The sequence below is a fragment of the Entelurus aequoreus genome, linkage group LG07, assembly GCF_033978785.1.
Source record: "Entelurus aequoreus isolate RoL-2023_Sb linkage group LG07, RoL_Eaeq_v1.1, whole genome shotgun sequence".
NCBI lineage: Eukaryota > Metazoa > Chordata > Actinopteri > Syngnathiformes > Syngnathidae > Entelurus > Entelurus aequoreus.
In genome coordinates, this window is record NC_084737.1 from 20,462,458 (window position 1) to 20,486,928 (window position 24,471).

The 24,471-nt window shown below is 38.2% G+C and overlaps 1 protein-coding gene across 1 annotated transcript in view; it reads left to right on the top strand.

Moving 5' to 3' along the window:
• The window catches only part of LOC133653490 (solute carrier family 26 member 6-like), a 35,096-nt gene extending 12,194 nt beyond the window's left edge, over nucleotides 1-22,902 (top strand). Inside the window, exons 3-19 of the mRNA XM_062052811.1 lie at nucleotides 3,703-3,813; nucleotides 3,878-4,050; nucleotides 4,124-4,288; nucleotides 4,385-4,537; nucleotides 7,359-7,441; nucleotides 8,648-8,795; nucleotides 15,670-15,783; nucleotides 16,509-16,586; nucleotides 16,961-17,056; nucleotides 17,241-17,347; nucleotides 17,427-17,496; nucleotides 17,579-17,671; nucleotides 20,464-20,562; nucleotides 20,636-20,944; nucleotides 21,006-21,060; nucleotides 22,037-22,167; nucleotides 22,236-22,902. Coding sequence (XP_061908795.1) covers nucleotides 3,703-3,813; nucleotides 3,878-4,050; nucleotides 4,124-4,288; nucleotides 4,385-4,537; nucleotides 7,359-7,441; nucleotides 8,648-8,795; nucleotides 15,670-15,783; nucleotides 16,509-16,586; nucleotides 16,961-17,056; nucleotides 17,241-17,347; nucleotides 17,427-17,496; nucleotides 17,579-17,671; nucleotides 20,464-20,562; nucleotides 20,636-20,944; nucleotides 21,006-21,060; nucleotides 22,037-22,167; nucleotides 22,236-22,262 — 2,012 coding nt within the window. The 3' untranslated portion in view covers nucleotides 22,263-22,902. The remainder of the gene's footprint in view (nucleotides 1-3,702; nucleotides 3,814-3,877; nucleotides 4,051-4,123; nucleotides 4,289-4,384; nucleotides 4,538-7,358; nucleotides 7,442-8,647; nucleotides 8,796-15,669; nucleotides 15,784-16,508; nucleotides 16,587-16,960; nucleotides 17,057-17,240; nucleotides 17,348-17,426; nucleotides 17,497-17,578; nucleotides 17,672-20,463; nucleotides 20,563-20,635; nucleotides 20,945-21,005; nucleotides 21,061-22,036; nucleotides 22,168-22,235) is intronic.
• The last annotated feature ends 1,569 nt before the right edge of the window (nucleotides 22,903-24,471 follow it).

Genomic DNA, 24,471 nt, shown 5'->3' on the forward strand with positions numbered 1-24,471 from the left:
TTCAAACGTGCTCAATAAAATGCAAAATAATGTTCCCAAAACGGTGATGAGTATTGAGAAATCATATTGGGCATGCTGTATAATATATTTCTATTTTATCCTCCCAGTGTTGTGGGCGTTTTAATGATCAGCATATACAGTACATTCAGAAAGTATTCACAACACTTCACTTGTTCCACATTTTGTTATGTTACAGCCTTATTCCAAAATGGAATACATTTAATTTTGCCCTCAAAATTCTACAGACAATTCCCCATAACGACGATGCAATACCATAATTATTCCGAATAAAAAACTAAAAAAATCATATGTATTCACAGCTTTTGCTCAATACTTTGTTGATGCACCTTTGGCAGCAATTAAAGCCTCAAATCCTTTTAAATACAATGCCACATGCTTGGCGCACCTATCTTTGGGAAGTTTCGCCCATTCTTCTTTGCAGCACCTCTCAAACTCCATCGGATAGAATAGTTTTGGTTTTCATCCGCATTAATTTATTCCATTTTACTTAACAAAATGGGGAAAAATGTAAGCACTGTCAATACATTCCAGTTGCACTCTATTCTGCATATTAATGAAGACAGACACAAGATCAGGGGTCCCCAAACTACGGCCCCCCAGCGTCCAAAATCCGGCCCGCGCGAAGTCCCAAGTAATTTTTTTTTTTTTTTTTTAAATAATTTAAAAACAATTTTTTTTTTTTTTTTTTAATCTGTCCATTTTCTACCATCTCCTAGCCACTCAGGCAAATCATATTGTCAAAAAAATACATTGCGTGACATGCCGCAAGTACGCTCTTTAAGTCAATTAGTGCGCAAAGAATATATATATACTGTATGTATATATATAGGGCAGCACGGTGGAAGAGGGGTTAGTGCATCTGCCTCACAATACGAAGGTCCTGAGTAGTCGTGAGTTCAATCCCGGCCTCGGGATCTTTCTGTGTGGAGTTTGCATGTTCTCCCCGTGACTGCGTGGGTTCCCTCCGGGTACTCCGGCTTCCTCCCACCTCCAAAGACATGCACCTGGGGATAGGTTGATTGGTAACACTAAATTGGCCCTAGTGTGTGAATGTTGTCTGTCTATCTGTGTTGGCCCTGCGATGAGGTGGCGACTTGTCCAGGGTGTACCCCGCCTTCCGCCCGATTGCAGCTGAGATAGGCTCCAGCGCCCCCCGCGACCCCGAAGGGAATAAGCGGTAGAAAATGGATGGATGTATATATATATATATATATATATATATATATATATATATATATATATATATATATATATATATATATATATATATATATATATATATATATATATACACATCAGTGGCGTGCGGTGAGGTTAATGTCTGGTGAGGCACGACTGCATCATCACAGTCAGATTTACAAACATATGAACCTGCAGTTCAGGTGTACCTAATGTTGTGTCCCAGCGGTCGTTCGCGGCTCCTGCAGCGCGAGCATTGTTGTTTTTGCACTTTTTGGCTTCTTGTTAAGTGACTTTTTTTGGGTGGATTCGGTCTTGCACGTGGAGGGTTTGGGTGTGGGCTTTGGTTGGTGTGGCCGCGGCGCTCCCGTCGGGCGGTGCATTCTGCGGCGGAGGTGCTTGGCACCAGGAGGCGGGGTTATGAGACGAGCCTCACACAGTGTGTCTTCGCAGCAGAGTTTTATGATCGCTCAGCACAAGAAATACGTTACACACATACAGTGGTTGACAAAATACACTGTACATTATATACCTCAGCTAACTAAACTATGGAAATGTATAATATAATTCATATAGCAATACGGTCTCACTGTACAGCAGGCCAGCAGTTAGCGAGTCATTGCGCACAATCCATGTTGAGGCACAAATCAGTGACGTGCCTCAACTGGCTGCTGATCACCGCACCGTCTCTTCTCAGTATTTGAACGGCAAATGTGAAAATAGAAATAAAAGTAATCTAAAACTGGTGAAGTTAAATGGAAAATAACTTTAGTATAATCACTGGATACATATAACAATTTAATTATTATTTTTTTCTTTTTACTTTTTTTTTTCTTTCCATGATGGCAGGTGAGGCCGTGCCTCCCCTGCCTCTAGTGACGGCACGCCACTGATAAACATATATACACACATATACATATATATATACACACATATATATATATACATATACATGTATACACACATATATATACACATACACACATATATATATATACATATACATGTACATATATACACACACATGTGTATATATGCATATATATGTTGGATGAGTGGATGTGCCAGCAACCTGAGGGTTCCTGGTTCAATCCCCACCTTCTACCAACCTGGTCATATCCGTTGTGTCCTTGAGCAAGACACTTCACCCTTGCTCCTGATGGGTCGTGGTTAGGGCTTTGCATGGCAGCTCCCGCCATCAGTGTGTGAATGTGTGTGTGAATGGGTGAATGTGGAAATAGTGTCAAAGCACTTTGAGTACCTTGAAGGTAGAAAAGCGCTATACAAGTATAACCCATAACCCATATACATATATGTATATATATATATATATATATATATATATATATATATATATATATATATATATATATATATATATATATATATATATATATATATATATATATATATATATATATATATATATACATATACATATACACGCACACGCGCACACACGCACATTTATATATATATATATATATATATATATATATATATATATATATATATATATATATATATATATATATATATATATATATATATATATATATACTACCGTTCAAAAGTTTGGGGTCACCCAAGCAATTTTGTGGAATAGCCTTAATTTCTAAGAACAAGAATAGACTGTCGAGTTTCAGATGAAAGTTCTCTTTTTCTGGCCATTTTGAGCGTTTAATTGACCCCACAAATGTGATGCTCCAGAAACTCAATCTGCTCAAAGGAAGGTCAGTTTTGTAGCTTCTGTAACGAGCTAAACTGTTTTCAGATGTGTGAACATGATTGCACAAGGGTTTTCTAATCATCAATTAGCCTTCTGAGCCAATGAGCAAACACATTGTACCATTAGAACACTGGAGTGATAGTTGCTGGAAATGGGCCTCGAAACACCTATGTAGATATTGCACCAAAAACCACACATTTGCAGCTAGAATAGTCATTTACCACATTAGCAATGAATAGAGTGTATTTCTTTAAAGTTAAGACTAGTTTAAAGTTATCTTCATTGAAAAGTACAGAGCTATTCCTTCAAAAATAAGGACATTTCAATGTGACCCCAAACTTTTGAACGGTAGTATATATATATATATATATATATATATATATATATATATATATATATATATATATATATATATATATATATATATATATATATATATATATATATATATATATATATATATATATATATATATATATATATATATATATACATAGCCCGGCCCCCAGCCAAATTGTTTTACCCCAATGCGGCCCCGGAGTCAAAAAGTTTTGGGACCCCTGCACAAGATGGATTGCACGCCTTATTCTACTCACTTAAGAATGGATTGCACACGTTTAGTAGATGTGCTATGAAGTTTGCACGTGATTTAGTACACGCAAACTTTTAGTAAATCAGGCTCTAAGTGTTCTGTCAAAAATCCAGCTTTTTGCCTCATGTTTCAATTCGTCAATGACATTTTTATTGAGAAGAATAATCTTTTTTTTCAACAGGCATGGCATATGCTCTTCTGGCTTCTTTGCGGCCAGTGTTTGGCCTCTACACTTCCCTCTATCCGGTGCTGGTCTACTTCATTTTTGGCACTTCCAAACATGTCTCCATTGGTAAGAATAAAGCAGATTATGTCACCATGGATGTAGAAATTCATATATGTGTTCAAATGTGCAGGTACTTTTGCAGTGATCAGCATCATGATCGGGAGTGTGTCAGAGCGGTTTGCACCAGACAGTAACTTCATCGTTAACGGTACCAACGGGACATCGACTGTGGATATCGATGAACGAGACGCTTACAGAGTACAAATAGCCTGCTCCGTCACAGTCCTGGCAGGGCTGTTTCAGGTGTGTCTAATTTCTCAGAATCTTCTGTGATCTTGTGACAATTTTTGTGACACGCTGTGGTTGTCGCCCAAAGATTCTGTTGGGTGTGTTGAGAGTTGGTTTTGTGGTCACCTACCTTTCTGAGCCACTTGTTCGAGGCTATATGACAGGATCCGCATGTCATGTGTTAGGCTCTCAGCTCAAATATTTGTTTGGAGTTACTCCGGCTCGTTTCTCTGGTCCCCTCTCTCTCATTTATGTGAGTATGGCCCATATTTACCACTCAAGCGTACCTCACATTTAGATTATTTTTTATTTTTAACCTTTCCAACTTTCCTCTTTATGTCACCCTCAGACTGTGGTGGAAGTATGCCGCTTGCTACCTCAGACGGTCATGTCAGAACTTGTGGTCAGTCTGGTGTCGCTCGCTGTTCTCATTGTGGTCAAGGAGATCAATGCCTGCTACAGGCAGAAAATGCCCATGCCTATCCCCATAGAACTTATAGTGGTAAGTCCTCAAGATGTTCTTTCTTTGTTGTATTCACCTGACGTCACGCCCGGCTCATTAAATATGCGGGACTCAAGTGGTTGTCAAGCAAGCGTCTGTTGTCTAAGCGTTCTGGGCGGCATTTTGTCTTTCTCAAAGAAAAATGCCCTCTGCTTGCGTTGTTCTAGGCTGTTGGAACCGTTCAAATCGCAAAAAGGATAAAAGTTTCTTCAAAGTTCCTCAAGAGGTGATTAGAAAAAGGGCGAAAGAGTGCAAGTGATCGAGTTTGCAGTGATCACTTCGCTAAAGGTTTATTTGATATAATTTTAACATTTAGCATTTCCCATTAAAGTATTATTTTATTTGTATTTCAACCTGTTTCAGAGTTCTTAAAACACATTTTTTGCTACGAGTATTTCGTAAAACATCAACTCGGTGAGTCTAAATAAAAGAAAAGCAATTGTGAGCAAAACCTAAAAGAGTTAAGTTTTTACCAAAGGCAGCAATCATAAATGAAGCTTTCAGCACAAACACAATGTTGGGGTTTTTGGTTACATTTTGATAAAGATGAGGAAAACCACGCAAACTCATAAACGGCATGTGCAACAACAAGGCAGCATGGCCGTAACTATGCAGTTACAGTAAGTTGTGATCACATCACTGTCTTCTTTCACAACCAACCTGGTCTTCAGTGGTGTCTCCGATTATCTTTATGAGTGGTTAACATAACGGGAAAATGCTAATCGCAGTTTTGTTTGCAAGGACGTGTCCTCGCAAAATGCAGAGTTAAATCATAAAACGTAACCTTACCCTGCAAGCAAAAACGATGCATGATTTTTTTCAGGGAGAATCTTGATACAAATTTCCTTGGTTATTTATTTATTTACAGACAGAGATAATTTTGAATTACATGTTTGTTTCTTTGGTTAATATCAGAGTCCGTTCTGCAAAAAGGTAATCCCCAAAAGCGCACATCTTATGGACAGGGACCCACAGTTAAAATATATATCATCATTTAATACACAAAATACAATACAATACAATTCATTTCAAAATCTACCCACCAAATACCCATTTACAATTTCATACCAACCTACCAACAGGTTGACATTTATTAAAGAAGGAATTTTTAAATCCATCAAATCAGTCTTGATAATCCTATTATTCAAATTTGATTAAAAAGTTGCATCTTGAAGAGCTGCAATAATCTCATCATACATACAGAGGTCAAGACCAAAATTATGTGACTCATGTGAATTCCTCAGCCACTGTCCTTGACCCAGCCACACACGAATACGTTGTAGACCTCTGGGCTTTTCCAAGCTTTCTTCTGTTTTGTTGTGTAAAACGACATCTGGCACACCAGAAAGTTCAACATGTTTGGGAACACGACCGATGGATAATCCTTGAGATCATTAACAATCTTTTTTTGATAACGCATACTAAGGATCAATTGTACTGCAGAGTTTTCTTTTTTGCTCATATCTGCTTTTAGTGGTAAGATCTAGGCCCCTTGCAATCTCGGATAGCTCACACAATGTTTGATTTTGATTTTTCTTTTGATTTTTATTAAGAATCCCCATTAGCTGGTTGCCACAACAACCCACTAGTCTTCCTGGGGTACACAAACTCAATACAATTACAAGTAAAAGCATATAATTATAACTACACAATACAAAAACAAATAAAAGCATCGATAAGCAAACAAGCAAACAATTTACAGTCACAGAATAATAATTACCATATAAATATAACTACACAATACAAAACCAAACAAAAATCATCAACAAGCAAACTAATTTACAGACTCAGATAAAATATTACTTTCCTTTTAAAAACCTATTTACTTTCAATGCCGGTGAGAATTCGAGGCAGGTTATTCCAGAGCGATACAGATCTTTAAATAAAAGATTTCCGCAAAGCATTCTTCCTGGGACGAGGGAGTACAAAATGCCCCTCACTAGACGCCCTGGTATTATGATTATTTATAGTGCTACTGTAAACTATTTGGGCCATGAGAAAATCAGGAGTTTTACTACCGGTTACTGATTTGTTTGATTGATTGATTGATTGAGACTTTTATTAGTAGGTTGCACAGTGAAGTACATATTCCGTACAATTGACCACTAAATGGTAACACCATTCTAGGTTGCACAGTAGTCACGTTGGTTTGATGGACCACCACTTCGTTCACCGAAAAAGTCATGTGACTGACTACAACCTATAGTCCAGCAGAAGAAATCTGTATCCTATAAAAAATCTATGATTTTGGCCATACTGCATTATTTTTCTATTTTTTTTACTGGTTGTCCGCATTAGGGTCACCGGTCAAGTCTATCCAAACTGACTTTCAGCAGCAGGTTGGGTACAGCCTGGACTGGTCACTGGTCAATCACATGTTAATAGACAACAATGCACACTGGTACTTTATCTTTATCTCCATACTGTAGATTTTATGCCTACATCAAGTGCCACCTATGTCTATCAAGCTCCATGTTCTGATGTTTAAATGTTAGTTGTCTGGTTGTGGTTGTGTCTGTGCTTGTGTTTTTGTTCTGTTGTTTTTGTGTATGTTAAGAAAGCAATGATGCACTGTACCCAAGACAAATTCCCCCGCGGGGACAATAAAGTTGAACCTTGAACCTTGAACTTTGAACTGTTCACATTCACACTGTTGAACAAATGACGTCTCCGGTTACGTAAAATGCATGTTTTTGGAATGTGGGAGAAATGCCAAGGAAGCACAGGGAGAATCTGTAAAGTCCAGACATGTCCCCTCACTGTATTACTTTCAAGAGATGTCCAGACTATTCAACTAACTCCCTGCACCTCTTTTTTCTAGGTTATAGCAGCTACAATCATCACTCACTTCTGTGGCCTTCCTGCCAAATACAACATTGATGTTGTCGGCGAGATCCCGAGTGGGTGAGTTAATCTTTATAAATTTAAGATGCAGAGAGCTACCAATGCATAACAAGATAACAGCGAGACCGGTGGCGGTAGTTTGAAGTTGTGGGGCCAGAAAGCCAAGGTCACACTGTGCATCTACTGTCTTAGAGCAGTGATATTCAACTAAATTGTCTTGGAGGACACATTTGTAGAAAGTTAAAGACCGGGGGGATTGGAGTTCTCCCTTCACTATTAATCTTGTTTTGTATATTCCGGCGAACTAGCGGTATCTATAGTACACATTTGATTTTTGCTCTATTTATTTTGTCAGAGTTACAGGAGCGCTCTGCTGTTTTTAAGGACCTTCTGCAAAAAGGCTAGTCAATGATGATAACTATTCCAGCACTCTAGCATTTTTAAGAATGTGCTGCAAAAATGTGAGTCTCCCACAAGTTTTTAGAACTGAATTTGTGGGCCACCAGTTGAATAGCCCAAATGATGAAAAGGAGAGGACCAAAAAGGGAACCTTGAGGAACACCACTAGTATAACTAAAGAAGTTGAACCAATGACCACTGACTGGATCCGAAGCAAATAAGCTACAGCAACACCTTAGTTACATTAATCACATCACAAATAAAAAATTGTAATAGCCAAAAAGGAGAGGACGTAAAAGAGTGTCTTGAGGACCGCCTCATTGATGTAAATCCCAAGTTTGGACCCCAGTGTTCTGTTTGCTAGCAATGTTTAAATGTCAATGCAAGGATCAGCCAATGTGTTTACAGTGGTCCAAGTTCCTCTCTACAACATGATAACTCTAGTGTTTTTAGGAATTTCCTGCAAAAATATTTCGCTCTTAAGTTATGAAATGAACTTGGGGACCGATATGGTGTCATGCCGATATGGATTTGGGCCCCGGGACACCAGTTGAATAGCGATGTCTTAGAGGGTGTTGGGAAAAGATAGATGTTTTTGTCTTAAACAGTAGATAACAAATAACTGTAGATACTTATGGGATTATTGAAATCTTTCAGTAAAAAAGAACAGCTGCAGAATGTGTGAGTTCAATTTTTAGTCAGCTCGCAGTCACACATTCTTGGGGCAAGAAGAAACAATAGACCAAAAGCTTGGTGCTGAAAAAAGTTAATTTTATCTTGAGATGATTTAACAGAACTCAGTATTTGTATTGTTCCTGTACCTATAGAAAAACCCTGAGTTATTGCTGTATGCTTATCCTACGTCAGGCTTAAGGCCCCTCGTGCTCCAGATGTGACACTCTTCTCTGCGGTGATAGGTGACGCTTTTGCTGTGGCCATTGTGGGCTATGCCATCACTATTTCTCTTGGTAAAACATTTGCCCTCAAACATGGCTACAAGGTGGATAGCAACCAGGTAAGGCGCACACTTATAAGAACATTGTGTCACTTGGTCTGATAATCTTTGAAATCTGATTGTACAAAACAGAACATGAATACAATTGAATCGATTCTTACTGTGTTACCATTTTTGACTCCAGTCAACCACAGTATGTAAGCAAATTTCTCAAAATTCCCTTACATACAGCACATTATTACAATAGGAGCTTTACTTTGTGAAGGAAATCACTCATTTGTCAAAAACAACCATAAGTGTTCATTTTTAACTTTTACATTAGTGTATGCATGTGTGATTGCATGTGACAAAGAGCAGACAGACAGAGTGAAAGCACTGATAAATCATTAATGCCTAACAAGCTTTATGCAGACTTGTCCAGCTTAAATATGCTTGCTTGCTTTCAGTGTGTTGTGATGACACGTCCATATGAAGTTAATGAACAGAAGTTATTGACCCAGAGGGTATAGACTCTGGACATAGCTAGAATTAGGATGTCATTGTACAAGCGGTAGAAAATGGATGGATGGATGCATTGGCGTTGTTAGGCCTATTTTAGGGGGGCTCAAGCCCCCCTAAAATGTTCTTAAGCCCCCCTAAATAAGTTTGTTTCAAAAAAAATTTTTAAAAATCTTTTTTTTTTTTTTTTTACAAATACATGCCGACATATTCATTATAAAGTGGCCCGAATATGAGTTTAAATAAATAATCATATAACCTGTCATTATTCACTCAGTTTCCCCTCACTTCATAGCGTAAGGTAGAGAGCCCCTTTAGTGCGTCGGTATCCAATCCATTGCACTTGTTCATACAGAAAATGCCCACATCACTCAAAATCCAGTCCGCATTTTCTCTGTGACCTTGCTTGCGGTCCTTGGACTTGTTCATATAGAAAATGCCCACATCACTCAAAATCCAGTCCGCATTTTCTCTGCGACCTTGCTTGCGGTCCTGCAGGTGTACGAAGCACATTAGCACACAGCACTGCAGAACAAGAACCTTGTGTCTGCAATTGTAAATAATTTAGTTTTTAAGTTTTGTGTTTCTTGTAGAATCTATATAAAGTAATATACATTAGCCTATTGTTAAAATAATGAAAAAAACATCATTAAATATATTTGTTTTATTGTATTGTTACATTAAAGGCCTACTGAAACCCACTACTACCGACCACGCAGTCTGATAGTTTATATATCAATGATGAAATCTTAACATTGAAACACATGCCAATACGACCGGGTTAACTTATAAAGTGCAATTTTAAAATTCCCGCCACACTTCCGGTTGAAAAACTCCTTTGGATATGATTTATGCGCGTGACGTCACAAAATCCACGGAAGTGGTTGGACCCCATCGACCCGATACAAAAACCTCTTGTTTTCTTCGACAAAATTCCACAGTATTCTGGACATCTGTGTTGGTGAATCTTTTGCAATTTGTTTAATGAACAATGGAGGCTGCAAAGAAGAACGTTGTAGGTGGGATCGATCGGTGTATTAGCGGCTAAGTACAATACTTACAGCAACACAACAAGGACTACTTACTACGCCCAGCCGATGCTTGCCACCAAACCCACGGATTAAGTACTTCGTCGCGCCGTCGATCGCTGGAACGCAGGTGAGCACGGCTGTTGATGGGAAGATGAGGGCTGGCTGGCGTAGGTGGAGCACTAATGTTTTTATCATAGTTCTGTGAGGTCTGGTTGCTAAGTTGCTAAATTAGCCTTAGCGTCGTTAGCAACAGCATTGTTAAGCCTTACCAGGCTGAGAATTTTTAACCGTGTAGTTACATGTACATGGTTTAATAGTATTGTTGATCTTCTGTCTATCCTTCCAGTCAGGGGTTTAATTGTTTTGTTTGTATCTTCATTTAAGAACGATGCTATCACGTTAGCTCAGTAGCTAAGTGTGTCACCGATGTATTGTCGTGGAGATAAAAGTCACTTTAAATGTCCATTTCGCGTGCTCGACTCTCATTTTCAAGAGGATATAGTATCCGAGGTGGTTTAAAATACAAATCCGTGATCCACAATAGAAAAAGGAGAGAGTGTGGAATCCAAAGAGCCAGCTTGTACCTAAGTTACGGTCAGAGCGAAAAAAGATACGTCCATCACTGCCTCTCTAGTGCTTCACTATAACGTTCCTCATCTACGAATCTTTCATCCTCACTCAAATTAATGGGGTAATCGTCGCTTTGTTGCTCCGAATCTCTCGCTCCATTGTAAACAACGGGGAATTGTGAGGAATACTAGCTCCTGTGACGTCACGCTACTTCCGGTACAGGCAAGGCTTTTTTTTATCAGCGAGCAAAAGTTGCGAACTTTATCGTTGATTTTCTCTACTAAATCCTTTCAGCAAAAATATGGCAATATCGCGAAATGATCAAGTATGACACATAGAATGGATCTGCTATTCCCGTTTAAATAAAAAAATGTAATTTCAGTAGGCCTTTAATAGCTGTTGTATTATTATAGGATGGCTTGTTAAACATTTCATAGGATTTTCAGAGGGTGGAAAAACCAAGACATTTAATATAACATGTAAAATGAATAAATACATAAAAAGAAAAAGAAAAAAAATGGTTAAAAGCCATCGTTTGGAGCATTTCATTTCGTCCCGTGCATTTTTTTTTACCGTCCCCGGGACGACGGGACTACGATAATCTCAAGCCCTGGAAGTTACATTTTATTGTTTGCATTATTTGTTTCAGCATTGCACTTTGAAGATGGTCCCTCAGCTCTTTGACAGCTTTGACTCTTTTTCAGAACAGCAGACGGACTCTAAGTCTTTCTTATTTACAGTATATACAGTATAAACGTATAGTATAGACTTCCATATATGTTTAATTTCCTTAACGGCTTGCCATAATATATATGTATATATATATATATATATATATATATATATATATATATATATATATATATATATATATATATATATATATATATATATATATATATATATATATATATATATATATATATATATATATATATTTTTTTTTTTTTTTTTTTTTTTTTTTTTATATATATATATACTATACTAGGGCTGGGAATCTTTGAGTGTCCCACGATTCGATTCAAAATCGATTCTTGGGGTCACGATTCGATTCAGAATCGATTTTTTTTTTCAATTCAACACGATTCTCGATTCAAAAACGATTTTTTTTTTTTTAATGAAAACAATACACAACAATACCATAATAATGCAATACAACTTCAAAACAAAACCCGACCCAGCAACATTCAGAATAGCAATAAACAGAGCAATTGAGAGCAATTGAGGACACACAAACATGACACGGAACAATCTAAAAGTAGTGAGACAAAAATGAATATTATCAACAACAGTATCAATATTAGTAACAATTTCAACATAGCAGTGATTAAAAATCCCTGATTGATATTATCATTACAAACATTAATACAAAAAAAAAAATACAAAAAATGAACAATAGTGTCACAGTGGCTTACACTTGCATCGCATCTCATAAACTAAATGTCTAATGATAATGTCAATGAGGGATTTTTAATCACTGCTATGTTGAAATTGTAACTAATATTGATACTGTTGTTGATAATATTAATTCTTGTTTCACTACTTTTGGTTTGCTCTGTGTCGTGTTTGTGTCTCCTCTCAATTGCTCTGTTTATTGCAGTTCTGAGTGTTGCTGGGTCGGGTTTGGTTTTTGAATTGGATTGCATTGTTATGGTATTGCTGTGTATTGTTTTGTTGGATTGATTAATTAAAAAAAAATAAAAAAAATAATAATAATAAAAAAATAAATAAAAAAATATCGATTTTTTAAAAATGAGAATCGATTCTGAATCGCACAACGTGAGAATCGCGATTCGAATTCAAATCGATTTTTTCCCACACCCCTAATATATACATATACATATATATATTATATACAAGCCAAATTATCCCGATCCAGATATTACTTTAATTCAAGTAATTAAGTAATATTTCCAGGGCTTGAATTTACAATCATTTTAGTCACATATGTGCCCAAAATGTAATCTGTGCAACTTCAAAATATTTGGGAACAAACAATTATTGTATTGTGAGCTAAAGTCGTGGCATTAGCCTCTATGTTGTGAATGAATAACAGAGTCTAATGCCATGACTTTCATTGTGTTTCAGTGTATCTTGAAGGATCATGCAAGTAATTGTTTCTGTTGATGCTGTAAACAAAATGTCACTGTGCAAACCCATATTTGTTGTTGTACTGAACACAGATTGAAAATAAACCGACTGAAATAATAATAATAACAATAATTAATTTCTAAGTCTTTATTAGCCGTTTGTGAAGTTCTGTGCTCGTGCACTACGTTCGCTCGCATCCTGTGCATCTCCTGGGGGCTAAGCCCCCCCTGTCCTTAAAAGCTAGTGACGCCCCTGGATGGATGGATGGATGGATGTAACTATGAATGACATCTAAGTAGGGCTGTCAAAGTTAACGCAATAACGAGTTAACTAAAATTTCCAGCGCAATTTTTTTTTTGACGTGCAGGATTGACATGCGTGCATCATGTGTGACCGTCTGCCAACACCGTAAGTCCTGGAAAACGCACTGCAGCAGGAAATATCATGACTGCTTTAGATCCTATAGGCCTACACTAGTAAATATATGTAGGCCACAATAGGATGAAAGTACTATGTTAAAATTGTAAATCATCATATAATGTCATTGAAACAATCGGAATTGTTTCAGTCAAAATATTTATACTAATCAAGCCTTAGATGTGATTATTTTTATGATGCAGGTGCAGCTGAGTCTCGAGACACTTATTTCTAAGGTGTGGATATTTAGAAAATGTGCTCTTAAATTCAAATAAATCAAATACATCTACAATGTAAAGAAAATCTAATTTGCTGTAAATAAAAAAATATATTTTAGAACACCAGAATTACAAGGTGTTCGAAAACATGATAGATTGTTATTGCATTATTTTACTATGATAGGTCGGTTCATAATCTAAAGTGAAGCATGAAACTCCGGGGCTGAAAATGAGTCTCACTCTAATTGGATGTGTTCGTAAAAGAGTTTCCATTTGATGTAGAGCGGTTTAAAAAAAAACATGTTTAACAAACAAACATTTGCATAAAGACTAACATTTGTCCAGACCCATGTTGATATTAAAAAAGTGAAAAATGATCTTTCTAAGGTACACTTAATAAAGACAAAAAACTTTGATGTGCAATTATTTACGAGTTAAAGGGGACTGCACTTTTTTGGGAATTTTGCCTATCGATCACAATCATTATGAAAGACATGACGATGGAGGTTTTCTTTTTTTTTTTTTGAATGCATTTTAAATATCAAATAAATGCGATCAAAAGCCAGCTTACAATTAATGAAGCTGATGAGAGCCGCTCATTTCTGCCTATAAAGCCCTTAAAAAAAATCTAAACAAGATCCTTTGAGGTTTTATCTACATGACGTAAGTATATATGTAATGTCGTAACAGGCACATTTATAATAACATTTAGTATTTACGTATTTTGCTCATTTTAAGCAAACGCGGCACATTAATTTAAAAAACGCATCACGTTTGCTTTTTTTTTCTTCATCACTGATTTCTGATCACCGCAGACTTCATGAGAGCTAACAAACATAATACAACATCACTTACTGTACACTATCTGCTGTCATTAGGATGCCGACTGTAGGAGCCTAAATGCTGTTTAAGTTAATAGACATTTTATGGAAGGTGCTTTATGTTTACTCAGCCAAAATGGGACTACTTACTTTATTTGAATAATATGACAATGTATATATTGCATGCTTAAAGTAATCATAAGGCTCACTTTATTTGTAATTATTACATTTGAGCGAATAATTTGATAACGCACTATTTTATACTGCTTTACTACAGTGAAGAATATGTAACTATTTAATTGCATATATGGCGGAAGGATCTGTGTCGTAATAAGGTTTGGACACAATGTATTATGGGTTATGGCAGTCAGGTATAAGGTGGAATCGAGCCACAGTTTTTTGACCTTACTCTTACTTTTTCTTACTCTTTCTCGCTGTAACACACTCGCTTTATTTTGCCATTCATTTTCTCCCACATCGTTATTGTTTGACGTTTTGAATGATTAAGTTCACAAGTAAACGCTACAAAACAAAGAGGAGCATCTGGAGTTTTGTTTGTTGTTGCCGCAGCGAGCGGGAGCAGGAGAAAGCAGAGGAGCGTCAAGCTAAGGCTTCATCAGGAAACTACACCGACTGTTTGGATGTTCATATATTCCCATTAGCGGAAGAATGACTCATAATCCTCGCGAAGAAACGGGGTGGGGACCAAGCGTCTTTTTGTGTCATTCTCGCCAGTTCCGGGTCCTAAATGGCTGTCAAAGTGCCCCAACTTGTCGGATTACATCCTCAGCCATCTACTTTCCAGGTGAGAGGAATGATTTATGATTTACAATAAACTTCCAAGGAGGGGGGAAGCAAGGAAACAGCAGACCACTCGATGATGTAAACATAGGGACACACGGTAGTGATCACGGCACAGCTATAAATAGTTTGTCTGCCTTAAGGCTTATAATAACAATATCACTAATACTTAGTTAATATTCAAGTCACTAAATGCAAATGGAGTATTGTTAGTGCTTTTTGGGTGGTTATTTAATGAGTTTTATCGGCGAAATAGAGGATCTCCCATTGTAAGCTGACTTTTATTTACGTTTATTTAATACTTAGAATGCATTAAAAAAAAATCTATCCATCATCATGTCTTTCATAATGATTGTGAACAATAGGCAAAATTCCAAAAAAAGTGCAGTTTACCTTTACAGATAATGCGATTAAACACAATGAAATATTTTAAACACCTGAATTTAATGTTTAATAATGTGTCTTTGCTTTGTTTTGGCTCTTCTAGGAGTTAGTTGCTCTTGGCCTCAGCAACACTGTTGGAGGCTGTTTTCAGTGTTACTCCGTGACTGGTTCTATGTCGCGAAGCCTCATTCAGGAGAGCACTGGGGGAAAGACTCAGGTACTGTAAACTAACATATGTCATTGGACGCAAAATACCTGGAGGAGTTCAAGTACCTCTGAGTCTTGTTCACGAGTGAGGGAAGAGTGGATCGTGAGGTCGACAGGCGGATCAGTGCGGCGTCTTCAGTAATTCGGACGCTGTATCGATCCCTTGTGGTGAAGAAGGAGCTGAGCCGGAAGGCAAAGCTCTCAATTTACCGGTCGATCTACGTTCCCATCCTCAACTATGGTCATGAGCTTTGGGTTATGACCGAAAGGACAAGATCACGGGTACAAGCGGCCGAAATTAGTTTCCTCCGCCGGGTGGCGGGGCTCTCCCTTAGAGATAGGGTGAGAAGCTCTGCCATCCGGGGGGAGCTCAAAGTAAAGCTGCTGCTCCTCCACATCGAGAGGAGCCAGATAAGGTGTTTCGGGCATCTGGTCAGGATGCCACCCGAACGCCTTCCTAGGGAGGTGTTTAGGGCACGTCTGACCGGTAGGAGGCCACGGGGAAGACCCAGGACACGTTGGGAAGACTATGTCTCCCGGCTGGCCTGGGAACGCCTCGGGATCCCCTGGGAGGAGCTGGACGAAATAGCTGGGGAGGGGGAAGTCTGGGCTTTCCTACTTAGGCTGCTGCCCCCGCGACCTGACCTTGGATAAGCGGAAGAAGATGGATGGATGGATGGATGGATGCATCTTAAGTCAGCTTGGTGATAATTACTATATACTTTGTGTCGTTAGGTTGCAGGACTGATTTCTTCAATCATCGTCCTCATTACGATTTTAAAGATAGGATCTCTTTTTCAAGATCTCCCTAAGGTATTTACTTCTTTTTCTTCTTCTTCTTGTTTAAAGGTGCAAAACCGCCACCTACTGTATTGGATTGTGAACCACAGCTCTCTCCCTACCCTCTCCCTCACTTACATACAGTACATACCTTCCTATTCTACATTCTACTCATAAACCTGTCTTCACTCAAATTTTCTGATCACTGCTTAGTATCCCTTTGAGCGTAACCTTCTTCTGTCCATGTCTTCAAACTTCCTCTCCTAGTTTTATCCTTTCTCTGCTGTAGTTCCCACAATGAATGAATGCACGTTCCACTGACACTCCCTCTTTGCAGCTGTCCCATAATCCTGTTGGGTGTTTAATTAAAATGTTACGTCATCAAACTATTTGTGTGTGTCCTGCAGGCTATCTTATCCACAATCGTGTTTGTGAACTTAAAGGGAATGTTCAAGCAGTTCATGGATGTGCCTATGCTGTGGAGGACCAACAGGTTTGATTTGGTACGATTGAACACATTTTCCAAGTGTGAGGCACAGAAGACATCAGGGGAATCTTATGTTTAAAGGCAAATTGAATAGATGTTCATGTTCATTCGGTGACCTTGCTAAAAGTACAGTAGTAGAGTACCAAATACATCTTCAACCATTTAACACTTTTACCTGATAGTACTTTACTACCCTCTAGCTTGTGTGGCTGGTAACTTTCACAAGCACTATTCTACTCAACTTGGACCTTGGTTTGGCTGTCTCCATTGGCTTTTCTATACTGACCGTCATCTTTAGAACACAGCTGTAAGTGCATGTCATTATTCAAATCATATGACTTTGATTAGGGAGGTGGTTTAATATTTGTTGATGTTTTCTCTCTCAGGTCACACTATTCAATCTTGGGCCAAGTGCCAGCCACTGACTTGTACCTGGACATAGACACATACAAAGAGGTACAGTGAAACTTGTGAATTTTGTCAAGACAACACAATCAGTTGACCAGATTAAATGGTTTTCTATTATCTGTATCTTCAGGCTAAAGAGATTCCAGGCATTAAAATCTTCCGTTCTTCTACTACCATCTACTACAGCAATGCTGAGATGTACCTGGAGGCCTTACAAGAGAAGGTCTATATGTTTGTCCTTGTGTTCTTACGGGAACCCATGAAATAAGGTGTGGGGTTGCCCAGGGCTCAATTTTAGGTCCTCTAATCTTTCACATGCTCTTGGGTACCTTATTATGAGACATGGCTTCAGTTAAGCTGATGATACATAGTTGTACATTACTTTGTCTCCTGATGACACAGGACCAATAAATACCCTTTTTAACTGTATTTTAGACATCAAGTCCTGGATGGCAGTTAATCTCCTACACTTTAATAAGACAAAACAGATGTTTTAGTTATAGGTACTGAATGCCAGAGGGAGAAACTTTGACCAAAATTACAAGATTTTAAACCAACACAATCTATTAAAAAATCTGGGCGGGGTTTTGACTGCAACCTGACTTTTAGCCACATATTAAAAATATTACAAAAATAGGTTTTTATCTTCTTAAAGAAGAACTGTACTTTTTGTTTTTAATTTTGACTATTGTTCACAATCATTATGGAAGACATGACGACAGATGGATTTGTTTTTTAATGCATTCTAACTTGTAAATAAACATAAATTAAAGTTTGCTTACAGCGGCACCAATGAGGGGTCCTCTATTTCACCAATGAAATCCAATAAATACCCATTCAAAAACAGCCAACAATTCTCAATTTACATTTTGTGACTTGAATATTAACCAAGTATTATTGATTTTGTTATTATAAGCGCTAACGCAGACAAACTTTTTTTTGCTGTACAATAGCTTTTAGCGGTGTACAATTTCGACATGATTGACTGGCAAGGTGTTTCCTCGCTTCCTTGCTCACTGGAAGTTTATGTAGTTCATAAATTATACATCTCACCTGGATAGAAAAAGTCTGAGTTTGTATTCCGACAAATTGGGACACTTTGACAGCAATTTAGGACACGGAAATGGCGAGCGAGACGCTTGGTCCCCCCCTGTCGACCCCCACCCACCCCGTTTCTTTGTGAGGATTATGGTCATTCTTCATCTAAATGGAAATGTACGAACATCCTAGCAGTCGGCATCTAAATGACAGCAGACCTTGCACAGTAAGTGATGTTTTATTATGTTTGTTGTCCCTCATAAAGTCTGCAGGGAGCAGTAATAATAATAATGAATTAGATTTATATAGCGCTTTTCTAGACACTCAAAGCGCTTCACAGAAAAGTGAGAACCCATCATTCATTCACACATGGTGATGGTGAGCTACTTTCATAACCACAGCTTCCCAAGGGTAGACTGATGGAAGCGTGGCTGCCAGTTTGCACCTACGGCCCCTCCGACCACCACCTATCATTCATTCACCAGTGTGAGCGGCACTGGGGGCAAGGGTGAAGTGTCTTGCCCAAGGACGCAACGGCAGCGATTTGGATGTCAAGAGGCGGGGAGCGAACCTGCAATTCTCAGGTTTGTGGTGCGGCCGCTCTACCCACTACACCATGCCGCCCCCAGTAATCAGTGATGAAGAAGAACAAAAGCAAACGTGATACATTTTTGAAATTAATGCTCCACTTTTGCTTAAAATCATCAAAATACGTAAATATTAAATGGTATTATAAATGTGCTCATTACTACATTACATATATACTTACATCATGTATATAAAACCTTAATGGAGGTGTTTGAATGTTTTTAAGGGCTGTATAGGCAGAATAGAGCGGCATATAAGCTCCATTGTTAGCAGACTTTTGATCGCATTTTTTTAACATTTAGAATGCAAAAAAACCCAATACATCAATCCTCATGTCTCTCATAATGATTGTGAACAATATGCAAAGATCCCAAAAAAGTTCTCCTTTAAAGAACATAGCCAGAGTCCGCCTGTTTCTCTCTCAAGCCAACACAAAGGGGCTAATGTATGCTTTTATTTCCTGTCGTTTAGACTATTGTAATGTCCTGCTCTATGATCTTCCCAGAAATAATATCAGAAGTCTACAATTATAACAAAACTAAGCTGCACGCGTGCTGAGAAGGACCAGAGGGCGGGAGCATATTACACCAGTTTTAAAATCACTGTATTGGCTACCCATCCGCTTCAGGGTGGATTTTAAAGTTCTAGCATTATTTTTTAAATGTCTTTGTATGTCTTTCACCTGCTTTTACCGTATCAACCCTCGTGAATCCTGAGGTCTTCTGGTACCGGCCTTTATCTCTATACCAAATACCAGAACAAAGACTCATAGTGAGGCAGCATTTAGCCACTATGGCCCCAACTGTGGAACAGCTTGCCCGAGAGCCTCAGGACTGCAGAGACCGTTGATATTTTTTTTTTTTAAAGGTTTAAAGACACACCTTTTTAATCAGACTTTGTGCTGATCATGCTAATTTTTCTTGTTATTAATTTCTATTTTATTAATTGCTATTATTACTACTATTATTCTGTCAATGTTATGTTTTCATTAACGTATTACTGTATTATTTATGTTTTATTTTTACATATATTTTATCAAATGTCTAATACTATTTTTTTTTGGATGGCATTAATTTTAGTTGTTCTCCAGTGTGGACATGCCTCAAAGGTCATGGTTTTCCGCAATCCTCAGTGCCATGTCATTGTTTGTTATTGTCCAATAGTGTAGTGCTGTGTGTGTTTGTATGTATGTTTTTTCTATCTTTCTAAAGCATTGTGTGTTTGCCACTTGCCTGTGTATGAAAAGCGTTACATAAATAAAGTTTGATTGGATACAATTTTGATTTGATTTGAATAGCATAATGTATCCCTAGCTGCTGTCTACTTCACCCGAACATTCTTTCATCACCTCACTCACTTCTTTGTGATGCATATTTTTGTTTTGCACAGAGTGGGATTCAAATTGGGAAGCTTCTGGCAGCTAAGAAGAAACATGCAACGCTGAAGCAACAAGAGAAAAATAAAGCTGAACAAGAGAAGAAAAATGAAGTATGACTAATCGCTTCTTTCAAGAAAAATGTTTTGTTATAGTGTTACCAGGAAATCTGTAATGTTTCTGCAGATGGTCGGTGACCTGACCGATGACACGTACTCTTTGAGAGAGAAAAAAAGGGAACAGTTCTGTGCCCAACTGGAAGGGCATAAAGAAGTGGAATCTCCAGGGAATGTGATGTGTAACGGCCAAGTAAACTGGGCTTACCAAGCCGACGTGTCCGATTCAGTTTACAACACGGTTTATGACGACAACGTCACACAGGTTTCAAAAGACAGCGATAAAAAGAGCGGACTCGCCAATGGATGCCACAGCATCATCTTGGATATCTCCACAACCAGCTTTGTGGACACTGTTGCTGTGAAGACCTTGAAAAATGTACATGAATGTCACAATAACTCATTTGTTTTTTGGTCTTAAATTTGTTTCATATTTCCAGTTATTCAGGGACCTACAAGGAATTGATGTGGACGCGTATCTAGCCGGCTGCCAATGTAAGTGGTACTCCAAAAATCTGTCAAAGCACCTAGTCCCTATTAGGCTTGTACGGTATATTGGTATTAGTATAGTACCGCGATACTAATTAATCATATTTGGTACTATACCGCCTCTGAAAAGTACCGGTCCGCCACCCGCCCCCCACCGCGCCCTCGTCGTCATGTTGTGTCATTGCTGGTTTACAAGCAGACAAGAATGTTCGGCAGTGCACACACACAGAGTACTTACAAGCAGACACAGTGTGTAGACAGAAAAGGGAGAACGGACGCATTTTGACTTAAAAACTAACAATAAAGGTGAAGTTATAACACTGAAATGCACACCGGAAGAGGTGCTTTAAGACATGGCTAGCTAGCTAGCAGCTAAGGTCCAGCCCCAGTCGACAGTGTTTTAGCTACTTCTAAATCACTAATCCTGGTCTTCATGGCGACAAATAAAGTATGTTTCTTACAAGTATCATCCCTGCAGGACGACCGGCGTCAAAATGTAAACAAACACCATTGGTGGATCTACACCTATCATCCACTGTAATGATACCAAGTACAGTAGCGTATCTAGTCGATACTACTATGATTACGTCAATACGCCATTTGTCCTTAATAATGTTGACAAAATAATAGAATGATAAATGATACAATATGTTACTGCATACGTCAGCAGCTAAATTAGGAGCCTTTGTTTGTTTACTTACTACTTAAAGACAAGTTGTTTTGTATGTTCACTATTTTATTTAAGGACAATCTGGCAATAAGAAACATGTATTTAATGTACCCTAAGATTTTTAGTTAAAATAAAGCCAATAATGCAATTTTTTGTGGTCCCCTTTATTTAGAAAAGTACCGAAAAGTATCGAAATCATTTTGGTACCGGTACCAAAATATTGGTATCGGGACAACACTAGTCCCTATATATGATTCAATGATTTGTGATGACTGTTCTTATATCATTGCCATGTGTCTGCTCAAATGTTAGCCTGTGTGGTGGAGCAGCTGGAAAGGGCAGAGTTCTTCTCAGAGTCCATTCCAAAGAGCAATCTGTTCGTCACTATTCACGATGCGGTGCTTCACATTCTCAAGAAACTGGAACAGAGCGACGTTATCCTTGTGAGTTCACATTTCTATCATTTCCATCCGAAACGTTCAGTCCCAGTTTCAAGTCTTAATGTTTCCAGGATGTTTCCTGCAATACCCAGATGTGACCAGCAGAGGGAAGCATGCTTCAACTTCATTTTCCATCTTGTTCTCGCCCGTTGGTCACCATTGGTGCACAACGTCTCCTCCTCCCTTACCAGGGGAGAGTCCACCACCATAACACAGTGGATTGGTTGCCAAGGAATTACAGGGAGCCGTTGCCCTGACAACAGTCTTTTTGTTACATTCACTAATGAAATGGCCAGCTATACGTCACTGCATCTACTCCAGGACTCTGAGAGGGGGTTGAGTGGGAGAATGTATTACAGGACTAATAGGAATAGGTATTTTTAGACTATAGGATAGCTGTAAGAGAAAACTACAATGTCAATGTTTCTATCCACAACGTGTGTAGTCTGGGGAGCCCTCTGCTGTCTCAGATACAGAGCTAATCAAAAAAATGTAAATATTTGTTATATAAATAGCTGGCTCATAACATATGCGAGAGGTTCTTTCATATTGGCTTCAAAGATTAAAAAAGAGGTAACGTTTAGTTCCCGCCATGTTTAATTCCTGTTATGTTTAAAGAGGGCAGGAACTATTGAACTCAGCGCGGTTGTATTTATAGTCGGTATTCATGCGCATCATGAGCTCTATTTCAAGAACACCATATGTTAGCATTTTTCACATGTTTTGGTATGCAGAATAAAGGCCACACATTATTAATGCTTTTACAACAAATCAATTGTCAGCGTTTTTTTGTTTAGTTTTTTTTACAAACTAAAGCTATAATCCATGTGGCATTCTAAAAGTGTTGTTGACCTTAATATTTCTGTGGCCTGTTATTACAACAAATGAATATAAAGTTGTTCAGTTGTGGTCAGACGTTAAAATACTCCTCATGAGCATGAATGAATAATTAATTGTGGGATGTTAAGTTAAAGTTAAAGTACCAATGATTGTCACACACACACACGAGGTGTGCCGAAATTATCCTCTGCCTTTGACCCATCACCCTTGATTACCCCCCTGGGAGGTGAGGGGAGCAGTGAGCAGCAGCGGTGGCCGCGCCCGGGAATCATTCTTGGTGATTTAACCCCCAATTCCAACCCCTTGATGCTGAGTGCCAAGTAAGGTTAACCCATTTGACAATCTTTTTGCAGAGCACTAATATTATTAACGCATTTTCCGGACTATAATACGCACCGGTATATAAATCACACACAAAACATTTTGGAATATTTTTTTTTATATATTAGCCTCGTCGGACTATAAACCGCAAATATATACCCGAAGACACTGGAAGACATACACATATTACTCAGTTTTGTTGAAAAATCTACTTACTTCCAATATAAAGGAATAATATACAAACAAAAAGAGGGCTTTGCAATTGGAGACCCTCTATCAGCAATAATGAGCAGTTCTTCATGGAAGACCTGGAAACCATCGCCATCAATACAGTACCCATACACTGCAGACCCACCTTCTGGAGAAGATACCTGGATGACATTTTGGAGAAAATAAAAGTGGGACACACACATGATCTTACAGACCACCTCAACAGTATTGACCAGACTGGAAACATCAAATTCACACATGAAGAGGAAATGAACGGGACCATAACTTTTTTGGACATGAAAAACTTACCGCAAAGATGACAGCAGTCAAAACATTACTGTTCATCGAAAACCGACACACACCGACCAATATCTACTCTGGACCTCCGAACATCCCACAGCACACAAACTATCAGTTGTGAGAACACTCTATGACCGGGCCAACATCATAACAGAAGAACAAGATAGAAAAAAAGAAGAGAAACACATCCAAAATGCACTCAAAAACTGCCAAAATCCAACCTGGGCCATCAAAAAAGGAGAACAACAAGTAATAAACAAGGAAAAGAAAACAAAGAAGAAACCCAAAGAAAAACCTGACATAAAGAACAAAGAGGTCATAACCTTACCATGCATTAGAGGAATAACTGAACCAATACAGCGGTCATGAAAAAACACAAAATAAACAACAGTTAAACCTTACACAAAAACATGAGTTACTTGTACATCCAAAAGACAAAATAGAACAAGACAAGAAATGCAATGTAATTTACAAAATCCTGTGTAAATCATGCGAAAAATCATACATTGGAGAAACAGGGAGGACATTCAACACAGGGAAGAAAGAACACCAGAAATAATTCGAAAAAGAGACAACTGGAAGGATTACAAGAAGCCTAACACAAAAATCCAAACAGGAAATCTTAAAATCAGCCAT